Source organism: Ostrinia nubilalis, chromosome 16, assembly GCF_963855985.1.
Source record: "Ostrinia nubilalis chromosome 16, ilOstNubi1.1, whole genome shotgun sequence".
Classification (NCBI taxonomy): Eukaryota; Metazoa; Arthropoda; class Insecta; order Lepidoptera; family Crambidae; genus Ostrinia; species Ostrinia nubilalis.
This window is the reverse complement of record NC_087103.1, coordinates 1420583-1440938: the sequence shown is the minus strand read 5'-3', so window position 1 is coordinate 1440938 and position 20356 is coordinate 1420583. Positions and strand designations below refer to the sequence as shown.

General features: G+C 38.0%; 2 protein-coding genes across 2 annotated transcripts in view; one reads left to right on the top strand and one right to left on the bottom strand.

Moving 5' to 3' along the window:
* LOC135079223 (uncharacterized) overlaps nt 1-20356 on the bottom strand; it is a 369397-nt gene that overhangs the window by 225016 nt on the left and 124025 nt on the right. The gene's annotated exons all lie outside the window — the stretch shown is intronic.
* The window catches only part of LOC135079220 (adipokinetic hormone/corazonin-related peptide receptor variant I-like), a 196105-nt gene that overhangs the window by 91077 nt on the left and 84672 nt on the right, over nt 1-20356 (top strand). Inside the window, exon 3 of the mRNA XM_063973808.1 lies at nt 10306-10411. Coding sequence (XP_063829878.1) covers nt 10306-10411 — 106 coding nt within the window. The remainder of the gene's footprint in view (nt 1-10305; nt 10412-20356) is intronic.

The following is a 20356-nucleotide window of genomic DNA, read 5'->3' as shown; positions in this document are numbered from 1 at the left end:
AAATACTGTCTAAGGTCTGTAGCTAAAGGTCTAAGCTGCAAGATAGAAGAATCTTCTAGCCAAAAAGATGGCAGATGCAGCAGATGTCAAGGGATTTAAAACTTGGAGTTCATGTGACTCCTTCTGGACTTGAGTCTCTAGAGCGTCCCTTCCTCCACCATGCGTAAAAGTTTTCCAAAAATACTGTCTAAGGTCTGTAATAAAAGTCTAAGCTGCAAGATAGAAGAATCTTTTAGCCAAAAACATGGCAGATGCACCATATATCAACGGATTTAAGACTGGACTGGCACCACCTTGCAATGTCATCCTCTCATTGTTATCTGTAATGTAAATTATTTTTAAAATGTATTTAAAAAATTAAATGTTCGTTTTATTATTTCAATAATCTGATCTCTCAACTCAACTACACTACACAAACCTTTGTTCGCAACTGTACTGACGAAACCTCGATATATACCGTTCATTTAAGATGGCAAGCTTTTTGCTGCGGTAATGCACTCCAGGTAACCGTGTGTGATGCTTATTGCTCATAGTGATTTTCGATACAGAGCCCCGTACATACGTTATACATAAATTATGGAAAGAAAACACCCAGACCAATACAAACAAATATGTATGCAATTTTAGTATGATATTTTTATTTATTAATAAACAAAAAGACTGAACAAAATTGATGCGTGTACTGATTAATGTAATTAACCACATGCAAAGCTTTGTGTTCCCCTGCGTTGCGTGGAGTTTCCCTGCGTGATCGAATCAGAAATGAGGAGATCCGTAGGAGAACCAGAGTGACTGACATAGCCCGCAGAATCGCTAAAATCAAGTGGCAGTGGGCGGGGCACATAGCTCGAAGAGCTGATGGCCGCTGGGGCAGGAAAGTTCTTGAGTGGCGACCACGAGCTGGAAGACGTAGCGTGGGCAGGCCTCCCACTAGGTGGACCGACGATCTGGTAAAGGTCGCGGGAAGTACCTGGATGCAAGCGGCGCAGGACCGGTCTTTGTGGAAATCCTTGGGGGAGGCCTTTGTCCAGCAGTGGACGTCTTTCGGCTGAAACGAACGAACGAACGAAAGCTTTGTGAATTGCAACAACTATAATTTATTATCCAAGCTCTAAATAATCGCTACTACGAGTAACTGATCATAAAATGTTTTTCCAATCGCTCAAGCTCCCGAGGATCTACCGATAGGTCGGGTGACGTAATCTTGAAATTCTTTTAGCCGGCGCGGAACTTCCGGAAGGTCGGGTGACGCCACGCCTCTTTGAACCGTGTTTACTTTGGCAGTTATATTCTATATTTATTCGATTCTAAAATATATTCCCAAAAATTTTGAAAGTTGTTTTAATTTGTATCACTTGGATATGATTTGTATTAGAAAGTGCTGTAAGTGTGACGCTTGAACGGAAGGAAGTCAACCTAACCTAACCAACTGCGTAATTCTAAACTGCGTATTTCTATACTGTGTAGCCGCGAGAGCTCTTTGGCGCGCTGTCTTCGGCGAAGTATTGCGCGCGCAGATTTTGACAGCGCGAAATACCTACTTTAGCAGAAATACCAAGCCTTAAGAGCCATTTCACAAAAATATTCCGCGCGAATTTAGCTGAAAACTGTCAACGCAACGAACAAAAGAGTAAAAAGAACGCCGAAATGGACAAAAAAATCTTGAACCGTGACCGTATTAAGACTTGATATAAGTAATTAATTTTAAGGTAGAATACGGTTAATAAACTTGATAAATTAATTTAAAATTTTAATAGAGTTTATTTAGTCTTTTAAAGATTTTTATAATTCGATTAATAATGAAACACGAATAGGTATAATATGTAAAATATTATATTAAGTACAAAATAAAGACAGTCAACATAGTGAAAAAAAATCTGCCCCCTTGCAGCTCCATCATCGGACTCTGGATATCATTTAGCGACGAAATATTCGTTAAGGCGAAATACACAAGCCCAAACTCCATAGGGTTCTATTGTTTTGTTACGGAGTTGCAATGGAGGTGGCCATTGCAACTCCTCAAGATCCATTATCAGACAGAGCTAAGAAATAAATAAATAAATATTATTGTTATTAAACAAATAACTAAAATAATTCATCTTACTATGTTACTTCTTACTAGTCTTACTAATATTATAAATACGAAAGTTTGTGTGGATGTCAGGATGTATGTTACTCTTTCACGCAAACACTACTGAACAGAGTTTGATGAAACTTTACAGTACAGTACAGCAGTATTAGCACAGAATACATAATAGTAGCAACAGAAATCGCAATTGATCAGATGCCGACATTTTAACGGTAATAATAATAATGCAAAATTTCCAACGAACCTGGTGCATTCGAAATGGCACCGTAATACTACGCTCATAAGAGCGCAATTTTTTTGTGATCAGAATGTATCTACCTCGCAGCTCAAGCGTCAGGGTTGTATAAGCAAAGTAAAATAAATAAAAACTTAATTTTAAGAAGCATTTATTGTATTTACGATTGGTAAACGTTAATCTAGTGGTGTTTGTATATCGTACCATCTCCAAAGTACCTATTAATAAACTTCAGTGTTGCGATAATTCGAAATTGGACAAACGTTTTAAAAGGTGTAGTGTCGGAAACAAGACACGGTGAAGTAAAGTTAATGTTTTTATTAGCTAAAATTATAATTGCCTCGCTCTATATTACATGGTTTCATATATCAACTGTGGATTACGTAGTGGGATGTGTTACCACATAAATAATACATGTCTAGTAGATAAGTTATTTTCTGTAACACATTTGTTTGTTAATTAAAAATAACAGGAATTTTTAATAAATTAAATTACTACAGTTAATTATTATTTCTAAATATTACGATTTTCCATTGTAAAGAGGAAAAACAGTGCTGTTGGAACAATAAACCTTGATTGCGACGATGATCGACCGAGCGTGTTTATGTACGCGTGTGTACACAGGCGCATGGCGGCCCTGACTGATTTGCAACTTAGAGTTGTCGCGCGCTGTAGGTAATTATCTCGGCCGGCATATGCGAGTGACAGAGGCCTGGTAGGCCAGTCAGTCTGTGTTCAACTATCACTCGGGTCGGATGTTCCTATCGCAAGATCGTTGTTGGTTCACTCAGTTCCAATACGTCTCTAGAGTCTCTCTCAACTGAGCACTAGTGCTGTGTGTAATTATTCTCGGGAATACACTGAGTTTATTAATTTCTACGAGTGGATTTCATTTTTCCTGAGACCTAAACCAGAAGACCCTGTCGCCGGCGACAGCGGACGCTCATCCATCCCTGGCGTCGACCAGAATAACAATATACACCACTACAGTTTTATCACCCAAAAAAAATTCTGGGTAATGAGTTATTGTTGTAGTGACAAAGGGGCGGAGCCGGTGTCGCAACAATATGCCCAAAAACAGAACATATTGCTTGTGAAAGCAATGATGACAGGAGCGTCGGCATAATGTAAACAGTTTACATTGCTAGCATACTACTAAAGGTTATTCGAACATTGAATACTGATATCGCAGTGGATAATGAGTACATATTTTGATATCTTTGTGTGTGTGAATTTATAATGCGACACTGAGTTTCGAACTCAGCGCATTACTTAGCATCTCTCTATATCTCTATGGAAGCAAGTTAAATCCAAAATAACATTCTACACCTTTTTAACCTCGTCATGTAATAATTTTAATAAAATACGAAGCGTCATCTATCAATAGAGAATATATTTTAGAAGTTAATAAATTATACATAAAATATAAACACTAGTTAAATCGTAGAATTTCTAAAAACTAGTAAAGAAATCGTATTGAAAACAATAAAATATTTATTAAAACGTCAAATTATCGAAGATTTTGACTAAAGTTTTGAAAATATTTTATAACCTACATAGAAAACATTTAGGATTCTAATCGTGAAAGATTTTTTTTTCGTAGCCTATTGCCTTCAAACAAACAAATAAACAAATCTTTCCTCTTTTATGAGTATAGATTTAACAACAAAACTCTCTCGATAAAACGCTTCTTTTTCTTCTTCACGAAACAAAACTCAAAGCGGATAAATAAATAAACAAATCTTTGGACAATTTTACAGCGCCATCTAGTCCCAAAGTAAGCAACTAATATGCTTGTGTTAAGGGTGCTAGCCAGCTTATTGGATATACTACTTACATACTTTTTATAATTTATTTATTAAATACCCAGACCCGTCAAAGAAATTATAATTCATCATTTCAATTTCTGCTCAGCCGGGAATCGAACCCGGGACCTCTCGGCATATTAGTCCGTTTCGAACCACTACACCAAACGGCCGACTCGAAACAGGGACCTCTCGACATAGCATCAAAAATATTTGGTCGCCGTATAAATCACCGCTTCACGACACGAACGCACGTAAACGTCATGGCGGGAAAAATGACACAGGTCCTGCCTTGACGGGCGCTCGCGCCATACTAATCGATGTCGGCTTGAGCATTGTAATTTATACTGTTATTCACATCAATATTTTGACAAAGTGGTTACTAATATTTAAACAATAACTGTAGAAATCAATTCTCCAATGAATATTCTTTATTCTGGGATACTTTTATTGCTGATATTGCTGTGTATTTAAACCAAAAATTACGATCAAAATGTGACGTAAATCTTAAAAATTTGCTAAATTATTTTTAGATTTTACTCAATAATGGTAATGAAATTCAAGAATCCGTTTGATTATTGGACTACAAGAATATGTGTCCGATGATTACTATATATTTTTAAGTTTATTATACGAGCATAAATAATAGATACAGGACTTTGAAAATGAGTCTGCGGCAATTTTTCCGTAAAATGGTTGTGGGAGATGGGGCACTGCGAATTAAGCAAAAGAGTTTTAGTAAATCCGTTACATTAATGGTCAACAACAAGGATTGACCTATATTTCGCAGTTAATAAATAATCTTTGGGTGTTGCTTAAGATAGTAATTCATGCTTCCAAAATCTTAGAAATTCGCACGAAAATGTAAAATGGCTCTTAATTGCTTATTTACTTAGCCAAAAAGCGCCTTGACAGACAGAATCACTAATCACGTTAGGTTTTTTTATTGGAGTACGGAACACTAAAAACACGTCCTGCGTCATGTCATGTGTGTACCTCTTAAGTATTAATCTCATAACAGACCTTATCAACTCGGAAAGGGATCAACACCGTATCGCCCTTCGCGATCTGTCATCACCTTTCGCGCGCTGTCAATTACGTGGCGATGCGTTTATACGGTGCGGATAAATGTGCGTTGCAGTATGGAGTTTCATACAAATATTACTGACCGCCCCTAGTTGATACGGTTACGATCCTTTTCCGGGTTGATAAGTGTGCGACGTCCTTTAGAGTAACACAGCGCTTTGACGACCACCAAAAGCAGAGTAAATACAAATGAGTAGGCCATCTTCATAGAAACGCACCGAGCGCGGTTTGTATGTGAGCGCGCGCCAATACGTATGCGGCGCGCACGCACTCACTGACAAAATTCGGGGCAACTCACCGCTAAATTTTGTCAGTGTGTACGTGCGCGCCGCATACGTATTGGCGCGCTCACATACAAACCGCGCTCGGGCGTTTCTATGAAGATGACCTACTCATTTGTATTTACTCTGCCAAAAGTCAGTCCATTGCAATTTACCTCTACATGCAACTGAAAAAGAAACTCGTAGATATTCGCTTTCATGTGTTTCGAATACCTGTGTGTTCTATTCACAAATCGAACTTGGGCTGCAAAGCAATTTTAATATGTCAGGCTAAAACCGTCTCTCTCAGTGACAGTGGATGGGTTACGTGAAACTATGGTCATAGTTATGAAACTAATACCAAATGTTATTTTAATCCTTTGCTCCAAATTCCTGATGACCCTTTTTTTTAAAATCGAATACTAAACTTTTTGTCACAGATTAATAACGTCAGATATGTTGTTGGGCACCGGGTGTGCCCGTTACTATACCTATATATATTTAACTAGCTGACCCGGCGAACTTTGTTCCGCCTTAATGGCAATAAATAAGCAGACTTTTTTTTTATTTCGAACGGGATAAAAAGTATCCTATGTCCTTCTCCTGGCTCTAAACTACCTCCCTGACAATTTTCAGCTAAATCGGTTCAGCCGTTCTTGAGTTATAAGTGGAGTAACTAACACGACTTTCTTTTATATATACAGTGTGAGTCACGTTAAAGTGTACATATGAAAATAGATAAAATTAGACCTATTTTTATCGACAAAAAAGAGGTCAAAAATTTTTTGAGATTTTTTTTTAATTTTTTATAGATTTTTTTTTCTTCCAATTACTTATTGTAAAGAAAACGTAATAACTTTTAAACTAAGCGGTATATCCTGATAAAATAAAAACTGTAAGAATGCTAAATAACAGGCGATACTAAAAAAATACATAAAATACACAAAAAAGGCCAACAAATAATAAAAAAAGATAGTTTTTGAAAAAAATCTGCTTTTAAATTCGTGTTTTTTTGGTTATTTGATAAATTTCTCCAAAAAATGCCCCTATAACCGGTCCTTTTTATTACTTTGTATTATTTTCTATCGTATTACCTTCGTAAAACCAAAAATCACACGTCTCTATCCCTATCACAACGTTTGCAATGATCGTTTGAACTAAGCCTCTCCGGGCGCGCCATTCAAAGCTTCGTTAACAACGAAACTGAAAATGGCTCTAAATTTGTAATTTTGATAAAGACAAGTTAGATTTCAAATAAAAACAAAAGATTTCGAAGTAAAATAAGCATTTTAGTTAAAATTAAAATTGTCTCTACCTGTAGCGGAGAATAATGTTGTGGCAGGCCTTTGTTCAAACGATCATAGCAAATGTTGTGATAGGGATAGATACATGCGATTTTTGGTTTTACGAAGGTAATACGATAGAGAATAATACAAAGTAATAAAAACGACTGGTTATAGGGGCATTTTTTGGAGAAATTTATCAAATGACCAAAAAAACACGAATTTAAAAGCAGATTTTTTTCAAAAAGTATCATTTTTTATTATTTGTTGATTTTTTTTGTGTATTTTATGTATTTTTTTAGTATCGCCTGTTATTTAGCATTATTACTGTTTTTATTTTATCAGGATATATCGCTTAGTTTAAAAGTTATTACGTTTTCTTTACAATAAGTAATTGGAAGAAAAAAAAATCTATAAAAAATTAAAAAAAAATCTCAAAAAATTTTTGACCTCTTTTTTGTCGATAAAAATAGGTCTAGTTTCATCTATTTTCATATGTACACTTTAACGTGACTCACACTGTATAGATTGATTTGGAGATGTTCACTTTTTACTATATTGAAACACGTCTTTGTCTAATGGTGTTTAATGAACAACTGCCGTAAAAAAGTAAAAAAACAAAGCGTCAAAATATAAAAAACATTCCAAAAGAAAAAATACAAAAAACGCATATAAAAAAGGTCTGTCGCCAACATATGTCATGTCAGGAGATGAGTATCGTGCCGAGGTTTTATGTAATGAATTTTGGAAGTATAACCTTAATGATTTCACAAAACATTATGATCTTTAGACGAACAAGAAATACAACATCAGCCCCCCTAGACAAAACGCACTTTTTGATCGAATCGAAAATCGAATCCGTCAAAACTCCATACAAAAAAGGGGCTTTTCGACCACTTTTCGACTGGTTTGCGATTAAAATTTGCACTTTGTCTAGACCAGCAGATAAATTAGTTTTTGTTTAATTAAAAACTTATCGCCACAGTAATTAGCTGGAATCTTCGCATTTCTTTCTGTACCAATAAAATACGTTGTCAAGCGAAATTCATCCAAGTCCCGGCGGCTACTAATCCAATTATACAAGCAGATGGCGTAATGCCTCCGACGACTACTATCTGGGACCTAAGTAATTGTAGTGGATCTGGAAAATTCCCGATACTTGTAGTCCAAGATTTGCTGAAAATACTTCGGGCCAAGAACTGTTATTGAATGAGGCTTTCGCACTGTTGAGTTCAGAGCGCTCGAGCGGTGTCAATGGCAAATCGTTTGTAGTGAGTGAGTGAGTGTAAGTTTACTACACTACATCAACCGTCCTCACTAGTGAGTGCGTAAAAAAATTTAAAGATTATACCGTCATACATTGTCATTTTTTATGCGCTCACTAGTGAGGACTTTTGATGTAAACTCACACTAAGCCCTCGGACCGATTTACATACATAGTATTTTATTATTAGTAGGTAACAGTGAATTGTGTGACCAAAGCGACCGACACAGCTCGCAGAATTGCTAAAATCAAGTGGCAGTGGGCGGGGCACATAGCTCGTAGAGACGATGGCCGTTGGGGCAGGAAAGTTCTAGAGTGGCGACCACGGGCTGGAAGACGTAGCGTGGGCAGGCCTCCTACTAGGTGGACCGACGATCTGGTAAAGGTCGCGGGAAGAGCCTGGATGCGGGCAGCGCAGGACCGTGTATTGTGAAAAACCTTGGAGGAAGTTTTTGTCCAGCAGTGGACGTCATTTGGATGAAACGAACGAACGAACAGTGAATATGATCCATCCAATATACCAAAATATTACTTCAACATCCAATCTCGCATTAGTACACACACATGAATGCAGTCCGTGAATGATTGCTTTAAAACATGACCCATATCGTGTCGAGTCGGGCACGACACGACCGACAGCTGTCACGCAAGGATGTTCGCCACAGAGAATGTTGCGTGTGCAATTAACCCTCACTATAGTCATAAAACCCGTTCATTTCTGGCAATTAAGCTTATAGGCGTCGCTGTATAATTTTAACCCTACCATTAAACTGGACCTATTTCGAGATTTGTTATAAATAAACTTGTTTTTTTAGGTCTATTTCCATCATGCCTCTACAATATCACAATGTTTCTCCTGAAATAGGGTGCAGAATAGTTAATTAAGTAAATAAAAACTTAGGTATTTCAAATTAGCTTTTGGAATGGCCTTGGCTCGCAGCAAAAAAAGGTGCCCCAGTAAGAAGATCCAACTTCTAGCAAGCGAAGGTTGAGTCTCGTGACCTTATGGACCTTTAGGGTTCGTATTACAAAACAACGCTAAAGCCTGAGACAACTTCAGCCGTAGATTTTGTCCTAAATGACCTAATTGGAGTTAAAAGTCAACTGATCCAAGACAACAATAAATGCTTGAAATTGAATGGTGTTTTGAATTTCTTTCTGCAATACGCACGTTCATAATTTATTGTCATTGGACTATCATCGTTGAAAAATTCAGTTAAATAAAGACCTATTTCAGTTTAATAAAACTCCACTTGAGAGACTTCATTTACACAAACAGAATAACTAAATTACTTACTTATAATAGGATAGGATGAGGTCAACCCAAATTCTCTGTAGGTCTCAATTAGAGTTAGACGTAACTATAATAATAGTAAACGTCGAAAGGATAATAATAAAATGGAGTAAGGACTAGTCCAACTATACCTACCTATTTAACCACTCTGTATAATGTAAACATAATAAAAGTTAATAAGGGCGGTTACGTCATCCCACTGATATTGGTTTTGACCCTTTTACGTTCTTAAGTTGTTCGCCAACATAATATAAAATAAATGTGAGTTTCTTTTTGAGTTTCGTACTTTATTGGTGTCAGACTTTGTGGAGGGAAAACTTTGCGTTATAACAGATTTACAGGAAGCAAAAGGTTGTGACAAAAAATGGAAGTTTCCTGCCCCTTCACACAAACTACATACTTACTAGACGTATTTTTTATGAAAGTTTACTATATTCGAAAACATCAGAGTACGCCAGCATAACTACGTCTATGTTGGTTGATAAAAAGGAAAAACAAGTTCCTTAAAGTTCCAAATAAATGCCAAACTGAAATCAGAATGCGGACATAAAAATACAATTCTACGTAATGTTTTTAATTTTCATGACAACCATTGTATTGCGGCAAAACCGAGCGGCTTTTTTCCGAATATTCATTTACATAATTTTATTTTACGCCCGTCTGTGGCCAGTGATGCTGGTCCGCTTATATGTGTAATAACCCTTAATTCAGGTTACCTAAATAAAAGCCATCCTATATTTTTCCCTGGGTCCTGAACTATCCCTATACAATATTTCATTTAAATCGGTTCAGTAATTGATACGTGAAAGAGTAATCAAAACATCAATCCATCCTCATAAACTTTTAAATTGATACTCATAATATTAGTAGGATTAGTGAGATTTTAGCCGATCAAAGAAGTCCACATAAGTTCGTTCGTTTCAGCCAAATGACTTCCACTGCTGGACAAAGGCGTTGCCAGCATAGTACATTTTATTTATTTGTTGCAGGTTCTTCGCGGTACTATACCCATTGCGGCTGCCGGTGGCGCGGCGGCGCAGCAAGCAGATGCTCTACTGCGCGTGGGCAGCTGCCCTCGCTTGCAGCCTGCCGCAGGTACCGTCAACTTTTTCTTTATTATTCATGTTTTTTTTCGCGTACCGGAAAACGCAGCGTGGGACGTCCACCCACAAGGTGGACCGACGACCTGATAAGGGTAGCAGGAAGGCGCTGGATGCAGGCCGCTACCAACCGTGCGATGTGGAAGTCATTGGGGGAGGCCTATGTTCAGCAGTGGACGTCCTGTGGCTGAAATGATGATAATGATGATGATGAATGCTTTTTTTATGGGGAACCCGACACAGGTTAGAGTACCTTCCCTACATTGTCGACATCACACCAGCTCGCACTAAGCGTTTCGATAACTCTTTTATAATGCGAACAACTAGGGATTGGAAGTCGCTGCCTGTTGCTGTCCTTATCAAGGCCAGAGTGGATAGGCTCTTATAGGGCAGATATTATTATGTACCATCCTAGATTGCATCTCACTTAACACCAGGTGCAATTGCGGTCAAATACCTGCCTTGTCTTACATTAAAAAAAACTCTTGTAACATTGTAACACCGGTGTATTTCTTGGAGGGCTATATGAAGGTGTTACTTGACTCTTAAGAAGGTTACTGAATGAAAGTCCAAAGGTCACTGTAGAAATATATTCTCGAATCACGTACAATAGTGGTTTGTTAGCGGGAACTACATGCGATAAGAACATTGTGATATCTCATAAAATATTTCTATTTTTATAATTCTGGAATTCGCTAGAAAGGTGCTGTAGCTATTTTTCAAGTTAAACTGAGTCTGGTTTTATACAAAGTAGTGATAGACAGCTTGTAGGAGATTGGGATAGGAATGGGATGGGATACCTTCGATTGAGCAGACTCCACAGGACGGTCCAAGCTTGGTTCTTCTTTCACTTTCACAAACACTTGAATTTTATTGAGATGAGTTTAGCGCGCGATTTGTGTTTATTTGAATTGGTTTATTTTGGATACTTATTTAGTAATAAACGCCCAGATAGGTAGGCGAAGCGGCGCGTTGCGATGCGAGAGCGAGACTGAAGGTGGGAGGTAGGATAGGAAAAAAGGACTGTCAGAATGAGTGATAGAATAGTGTGACATGAGTTTGAAATGTATGAGGTTTTAATGCTGGCGCGTACAACTCCCCCGGCCTAGAGGTCTTCCTCTAGATTGAGTAGCGTTTGTAAAAAAAAAGTTAAAAACGTAAAAAAACATGCGTTAGAGAGAACTAAACGAGTTAAATTAGCGTTAAAGTTGTGTTAAATTAAAGTTAATGTTAAAATAAAGTTAAGAACATTATTTGAGTTACTGTAAAGGAAGAGGACAAACTCTAACTACAGGCCGAACATAAGTACCGGTTGCAGTGCGAATCTTTAAGGTGCGAATGATTTTGTCCTTTCCGGGATATACTTCCACAACCACACCCAATGGCCAACAAAGAGGATGCGCATTGTCATCTTTTATAACAACAACAGAGCCCACATCTATCGGTTTGGTCACCGTATTCCACTTTTCACGGCGTTGTAGAGAAGTTAAATACTCCTGACTCCAGCGACGCCAAAAGCTTTGCACTAATTTATTGACTAACTGATAACGCGTTAACCGATTGTCAGAAATATCAGAGACATCCTCTACTGGTAAGAATTTCAGTGGAGTTATATTGAGAAAGTGATTGGGAGTGAGAGCGGATATATCAGATGGGTCAGAGCTAAGAACACACAATGGTCTACTATTCAATAAGCCTTCTATTTGTACAAGTACAGTGTTGAACTCTTCGTATGTTAACACTTGACCAATAACTTTATAAAGATGCGTTTTTACATAACGAACATTTATCTCTGTGATGCCGTTAAAGTGCGGACCATATGGTGGACTATGAAGAAACTTAATGCGTTGTTCAGCCAAATGTGAACTTAAATAATTTTTGTGAGAGTCAGATTCCAAAAGAGCGTAAATTTCGTCAAGCTTGCGTTTAGCGCCAATGAAGTTAGTACCTCCGTCGCTATATATCATGGAAACGGGGCCTCTTCTACAAATGAATCGACGAAAAGCGGCGAGAAATAGATCAGAGCTTAAGTCTGAAACTAACTCTATGTGTAGAGCCTTAGTTGTAAGACAGCAAAATAAACAAATATAAGCCTTCTGGCTTTTAACACCTCTGCGGCGAATGTGAGTAATAAAGAAGGGACCTGCATAATCGACCGATGTATAAACAAAGGCTTTAGCTTCTGAAACGCGAAATGATGGCAAGTCGCCCATAAGAGGGTTTGTAGATTTAGGGTTTAAACGAAAACAGATATTGCATTGATGCACTCTTTGACGTACTAAGTTACGTGCGGAAAGTATCCAAAATTTCTGTCTAAGCAGACTGAGTAGAAGTGAAGGACCAGTATGTAAATTACATACATGAAAGTAATCAACTAAAAGTTGAGTGAAGCGATGTTTTGGCGATAGAATGATTGGATGCTTTTGTCCATAGTTGAGTTGAGAGTGAGTGAGTCGACCTCCGACACGAAGTATATTATCAGAGTCAATGAAAGGGTTAAGTTTGAGAAGCGATTTGTTAAAGGGTTTATTATTTTTAATTGCATGCATATCTTGAGTAAAAAATAGTGCCTGTATATGGCGTACTAAATAGAGTTCAGCGAGTTCTAAATCAGAGGATGTAACCACTCCGTTTGAACGTAGTATTTTAGCGAAGCGTAACACGTACACAGTAGCGCGTAATAATTTTGGGTACGTGGAAATGCGATCAATTAATCGATCGAAAGGGTGAGAGTTCGATTGAGAGCTTGTCTCTGAAACAAGAGCGATAGTTTTCTCTTCCAGTCGAACACTGTTAGATGAAACTTGAAATGGCTCGATAGGCCATTGCGAGATTGGCTGAGCTGTCCATTGAGGAGAGTGAAACCAATTTAATTGATTTAATAATGCTTTAGGAGTTACAGGTCGCGATATTACATCTGCAGGATTTTCATTTCCATTAACATGATACCAAATTTTGGCGTTGAGTTTCGAATTAATTTCAGTAATTCTATTCGCAACAAATGTGTGAAATTTGTACGCGGGAGAATGTATCCACGTGAGAGTGACAGTCGAGTCCGAAAATGCGTAAATTGAGTTAACAGGATAACGATTCTCTATACTATCGCGAACCGATAATAAAAGATTTGTCAAGAGCAGCGCTGCGCACAGTTCAAGCCGCGCAAGAGATATTTTCTTTAAAGGCGCGACGCGCGATTTGGATGCGATAAGAAAGACTTCACCGGGTGAATCTGCATCAGAGCTCACGCGCACATAAACCACAGCTCCGTAGCATACTTCGCTGGCGTCCGCGAAGCCCATGATAGTGACGTGGCAACCCGCGGTGATTCCTATATGACGAGATATTTTTAATTGCGATAAATATTTAATCTCACTATCAAACCGATTCCATTTATTTTTTATTGAGTCTGGAACTGGCTGATCCCATTCAAGGTCGCGCTGCCAGCATTCTTGAATTAAGAGTTTGAGAAACGCTGTCACAGGGCCTAGCAAACCCAAAGGGTCGAATAATCTAGCGGTTGCGGAAAGAATCGTGCGTTTTGTGCATTGGTCAGTGTTAGTAGAGTTAATTTTGTAAAGAAAAACGTCATCATTAGGAAGCCACTGCATGCCTATGATTTTTGTCGTAATTTCTGAGTCAGTGTCAAAATCGACGAGCTGTGGATTTTTATGCGAATCGGGAATCTTATTTATAAGCTCAGGGTTGTTCGAGATCCACTTAACCATTTTAAACCCCCCGGCCATGAACATCTTAACCATTTGATGGTAAGATTGTTCAGCTTTTTCTAACCCGTCCATCGATGAGACATAATCGTCCATATACATACAGGATTGAGCTTCAGACGCGGCGATAGGATAATTCGCGCGCTCGTCCTCAGCGAGTTGGCGAACGACACGCATAGCGAGGTAAGGCGAGCTAGAAACGCCAAAAGAAACCCTATTGTATTGATAAGTATCAATCGGTGATTCAGGATCAAATCGAAATAATATGCGTTGAAACGGGTGGTGATTTTGATCAAGCTTCACACAGAAATACATCTTTTCAATATCAGCAGATAAAGCGACTGAGAAAATGCGTAAGTTAATTAAAAGATCAAAAATATTACTTTGTAAGTTTGGGCCAGTGTAAAGAACATCATTTAACGACTTTCCAGAGGTTGTTTTACAACTTGCATCTAAAACGACTCGAGTTTTTGAAGTGAGTTTATCTGGTCGGTATACTGCATGATGAGGTATATAATAATTTGGAGTATTTTCCTCTGAATTCGATGCGTTTTCGACTTTTGACAGAAAACCGCGATCGATACAGTCTTGAATATTTTCATTATAGTTAGTGCGTAAGCCCGGAGTTGAGTCTAACTTTTTCTCTAAGTTATAGAAGCGACGCCTAGCAGTAAAGTAAGAATCGCCGAGTTCTGATGGGTCGAGTTGAAATGGCAAAGAAACTGTATAAGTCCCAGAGTCGTCGCGAGAATGAGTTGATTGGAAAATGTTTTCACATATTTCGTCGTCAGGGCTGATGTGTCTCTTAGTAGGTACACTTTCAAGCTCCCAAAAGCGTTGCGTGAGTGATTCTAATGAGTGCGAGTCTACATTGCAAAAGAATGCTTTATTATCATTGCGTGAATGAGCTGAGTAGCACTGAGCGCGTCCCATAGCGAGATATCCGAGCGTGGTTTCGATAGCGATGACAGAGGATTGCGGTGAAGTTATTTTATTACTACCTAAAAGAAGCGGGAATATCTCATTGCCTAACAAACAATCGATTTCAGCAGGGATATCGAAGCTGTCATCAGCCATAGGAAGACCTTGTAAATGTGATAACTGGGTTATGTCAACCTTTACATTAGGTAAATAATCGGTTATTGTATCAATGACGCGTGCGTTAATAGTGTATTTACACCTGGGATCAAAGCGTGAGGCAATTGTGAAAGATACATATCCTAGCGACACACTTTCAGACTGACCTATGCCCTTAATAGTGGTAGGTAGCGGATTGACTTTTAAGTTTAGTCGCGCACAACATTTATTTGTGATAAAGTTGCTCATCGAACCTGTGTCTAGAAACACGCGTAATTTTTGACACGTCTTAATATTGTCATAAGTATACACTGACGCGGTGGGTAATAAGACCGTGGTACTAGATTCATCAGCGATCGACGGCGTGACTGCAGAGAGAGATACATTGTTGGTTGGCATCGATTGCAACGGCGGCGTGACCGGACCGGGCGCGGACATGGACGCGTCGGTCGGCGAAAGCGTCGCGCTGCAAGTAAGCTGTTGTGACGTCATAGGTCTATTCACGTTAAAGTTATCTATATGAATAAGAGTGTGATGTTTCCGTTGGCAAACTGAGCAACGATTTTGAGATCTGCAATCTTTAATGTTATGAAAGCCTAAACAATTGAGGCAAAAGTTACATTTAGTAACTAAAGAGTGGCGAGTTGGCGCATTTTTCGAGAGAAAATAACTGCATTTGAACAGGGCATGTTCAGGTTCCGTCTTACAAAGTTGACAATTCTTGCGTACAGAGGATGGAGTGTATGAGCCTTGCGAATTCGGTTGAGATTGGAAGTAATGTTGATTGGGTTTTACTCCAGAAGCTGTATTAGAAACAAACGACTGTGTCGGTTTCGAGTTTTTAGACTGCGATGCGAAATTCGTTTTATTATTAACGTACAGCTTATTCTGCGTAAAAGATGAGCGTAAAGAATGGATCTTATTCTGTTCTTTTATAAAAGTCTTGAGATCATTAAACGTAGGCATTTTTACGTGCTTAATGGATTGTTCAAATAAATTTAGAGTGTCTTTGTCTAATTTACTGAGAGCAATATGAGTCAAAATGAAATCGGAAAGGTCATCAATCTGTAAACGTCGTAAGGCAGCTTCAGCTGAGCAATACTGTTCCAAAAATTCATCTAAAGATTGCGATTTGAAATTTATTAACTGTTCCAAATACATAGAGGCTTGTACTCTTATGTCTTGGTATTTTTCTAATAGATTGTTCCAAATTATGTAATAGTTCTCACCAGTAGGTGGAATACCCGAGCAAATTGTAAGTGCTTTTCCGGAAAGTTTTCCTATAAGGTATTGAGCCTTTTCACCTGGAGACAAACCAGTGTTCTCATGAATAAGCGTTTTAAAATTTTGGTAGAAAACGGGCCACTTGGAAGGGGCTCCGTCGAAAGAGACTAGTTCTAAAGGCGGTAATTTTTTTACGAAATCCTGTTTGCGACGCTCTGTGTTGGCCTTTAGTTGTGCGATGGAGCTTTGCACCGAAAGGATGTTACAGTACAAATCGTCAAACGAGTTGAGTGCGGCAAATGTAGGTTTGAGTTCCTCATCATTTTTCATATAACACAAATTAAGTTCGTCAATAGTATCAAGAAAATCCGATCTTGTTTTTTCAATCGAATGCATGCGAGACATGAAAATTTGTTCAATCTGAGGGTCGGAGACCTTTAGGCTGAGGTCGTACAATTCCTGAACCCTCTGAAAAAGCGCTTCTTTTTTAGCTTCAAGCAAATTAATTTTGCGTTTTACTCCCTCCATTGTATTGTAGGTGAGCAAACACACGCACGAGAGCTAGCGTTAAAAAATGAGTTGAGTTGTGCGTATTTATTTATAATCCAGTAGGAAAATAAAATGCGTAGCGTATGTAAGCGAATTTGAAATTGAATTGAAATAAAATTTTAAAGATTGAATTTAAAAAATATACCTACGTGTTTTACAAACAACGAGTTGACGTTTGAGCGAATAGTAATTTCTAGAATGTGTCAAATGTCAAACGAATCGAAATTTCCAGAAAGAATGTGTCACGAGCGAATTTTCTAGAATTTTCTAGAGGGTTGTCAAAATGACGGATGCGTGAAAATGTGTAGTTGTGATTTTATGTAAGTGTAAAGGATAGGAAATGAACCATGCGGCTCGGTAGGACCAGAAAGGAGTTGTAGGAGATTGGGATAGGAATGGGATGGGATACCTTCGATTGAGCAGACTCCACAGGACGGTCCAAGCTTGGTTCTTCTTTCACTTTCACAAACACTTGAATTTTATTGAGATGAGTTTAGCGCGCGATTTGTGTTTATTTGAATTGGTTTATTTTGGATACTTATTTAGTAATAAACGCCCAGATAGGTAGGCGAAGCGGCGCGTTGCGATGCGAGAGCGAGACTGAAGGTGGGAGGTAGGATAGGAAAAAAGGACTGTCAGAATGAGTGATAGAATAGTGTGACATGAGTTTGAAATGTATGAGGTTTTAATGCTGGCGCGTACACAGCTGGTATAAAAATATCAGCATTGTGCTTTTTCATGTTAGGTGGTCTGGTCGTCCGAAGCACGAAATTGAATTTATTTTCAGACAATTATGTTGCGACCTTAATACATGTCCAAACCAAAACATAATCTAACCAGATTCTATACAAGTATTAAAATTCTATGAAATATAATAATTTTCTATTTAAATTTTACTTTACTGTCTGACTTATTTGCATATGAAATAATACCTAGGTCATCAAAATATTTATGCGATTAGTAGTACATTAATTACCCTTTTTGCTTTCTTGGCGCAATTATGAGATAACGAGCTGACATGGTGGACTAGAGTTATTGAATCGACACTTTAGAAATTTTGCTGATTTAACCACCTCTAGACAACGGATTAAACATCTGGAGACAAGACGTTAAACTTAACCTGTCAAGTACCTGCAGATCCAGACAATAGAAAACAATAGTTTGCTCATGCGATAGTTAGGGTTTCTTCGTTCAAGAGATCAGCAAATACCATTTAATGGATACACAATTTCATTGTTCATGAACCTTTAATATTCACAATATGGTGGGAATACTGCCACTGCCCAGGGTTAAATCAACTTGCTTGCATTCAATTCTGTTTGGCAAACATGTTTGCAGCTCTATTGAATTGTTTCATATTGTTAACATTTTAACGACAGTTTATGGTAAAATAAATAAATGTTAATAGTAATATTAATGTAGAGGTATAAATATAATTCATTATCTAGTCTCCATAGGCAAAAAGAAACTCTACAAAAGTTTCAAAAGAGTTATCAAAAAAATTCAATGCTATAACTACTTCACTATTAAGTGGATGGAAATAGAATTCGGGGCAATTTAAAGCCATCAAGTACAACAAAAAAAGATATTATCTCACTCATCCCCGTCTAGACGCTTATCTTACCTTTTACAGTTCCAGTTCGTTTCGTTTCGTTTCAGCCAAATGACGTCCACTGCTGGACAAAGGCCTCCCCCAAGGTTTTCCACAATGAACGGTCCTGCGCTGCCCGCATCCAGGCTCTTCCCGCGACCTTTACCAGATCGTCGGTCCACCTAGTAGGAGGCCTGCCCACGCTACGTTTTCCAGCCCGTAGTCCGTAGGAGAACCAAAGTAACCGACATAGCTCGCAGAATTGCTAAAATCAAGTGGCAGTGGGCGGGGCACATAGCTCGTAGAGACGATGGCCGTTGGGGCAGGAAAGTTCTCGAGTGGCGACCAGTTCCAGTTATTCGTAATAAAATTAACTGTGGGCATTTTCAAGAAATTCTTATAATTTATTAGAAGGTGGCCTATTTTTCTACGCTCCAGTAAAACTTTTTTATATTATTGGCATAATCTAGCAAACAAACATTTTTTCTTCCAATAGTTTCCACATTTTTTTTTTACTGAGCATTGATTAAGCACCCCAGATAGGTATATGGGCTTATTTCATTTCATACTGAAAACTGCTTTTTGGCAATTTTTCAGCACCATAGAGCACTTTTTGTACTTTTTCACAGTTACATTCCCATTTATTTTGCACTTTACATTAAACAAAAGAAACAAAGGGAAAAGTGCGTGCGACTCTCGTCCCGGACTCGTCACGTCTCGACACTGACAATCCGGGACTGATACTTATCTGTCTTTTTTCAGTCAACAGCCAAAGCTATAAAATGGATTTTTCAGGCTCGCGTACAACAAACCCCTTTTATGGGCACTCAAGGTGCGTACGGATTGCGCGTACCGTGGTACGCGTACTCAGTTTACGCGTATCCGGAACGCCTAGTCCATAAATAACATGGACCGGTCCATACATACATGGACTAGGCGTTCCGGATGCGTGTAAACTGAGTACGCGTCCCAGGGTACGCGCAATCCGTACCCACCTTTACGCTAACTTTCGCCCTTGAATACTTAAGAAGGGGTTTAGTATAGTATTATCGGATATCACTTTATGAACGAAATATCCGATTTCGATGCTTATCTTGGCTTTTCGATAAAGACCTAAGTGGTACTTCTCGATATAATCATTATAAGAATATAAGTACCAGACTCAATTCTCTGGCTCGAGCAATAATGAGTAGGTACCTATTGAATATTATTTTTCAGATAAAACATAATAAGTAGGTATTCTTTTGGAAAAATAATGTTAAGTTATTATATTATAAAACATTTTAGAATTTTGATTCAAAACTTCTAAGAAAACTTTTATTATTCATTTTCAGAAGACAAGCAATATGCTATTTTCTCCAGAATCATAACATTATCTTTATTTTCTAAAACTTTACTTGAAGAAACGGCACGAACGAATATTCTTTCAAAGAATATACATTTCACAAAACTCAGAGGTTTTGAAAACTGTCTACATTATTATGCTACATTCAATTCAATTGCACAAGGAACATTATTCAATGCTAGTCTCACAAAATCTTTACAAATGGTTACATTTTACAATAAATCAACGTAACGGATGGATGGAAATAAAAGTGATATTTATAATTTCTACGAATTAATCCAATCGAAACGCTTTTGTGGGACACGGACCCATTACGAAGAACTTAATGAATACAAATCAAATCAAATCAAATCAAATCAAATTAGTTTATTGCAATTGTAGGTACATATCATACATTGATGGATCTTAAATTTAAACGTAAAATTGTTCAGC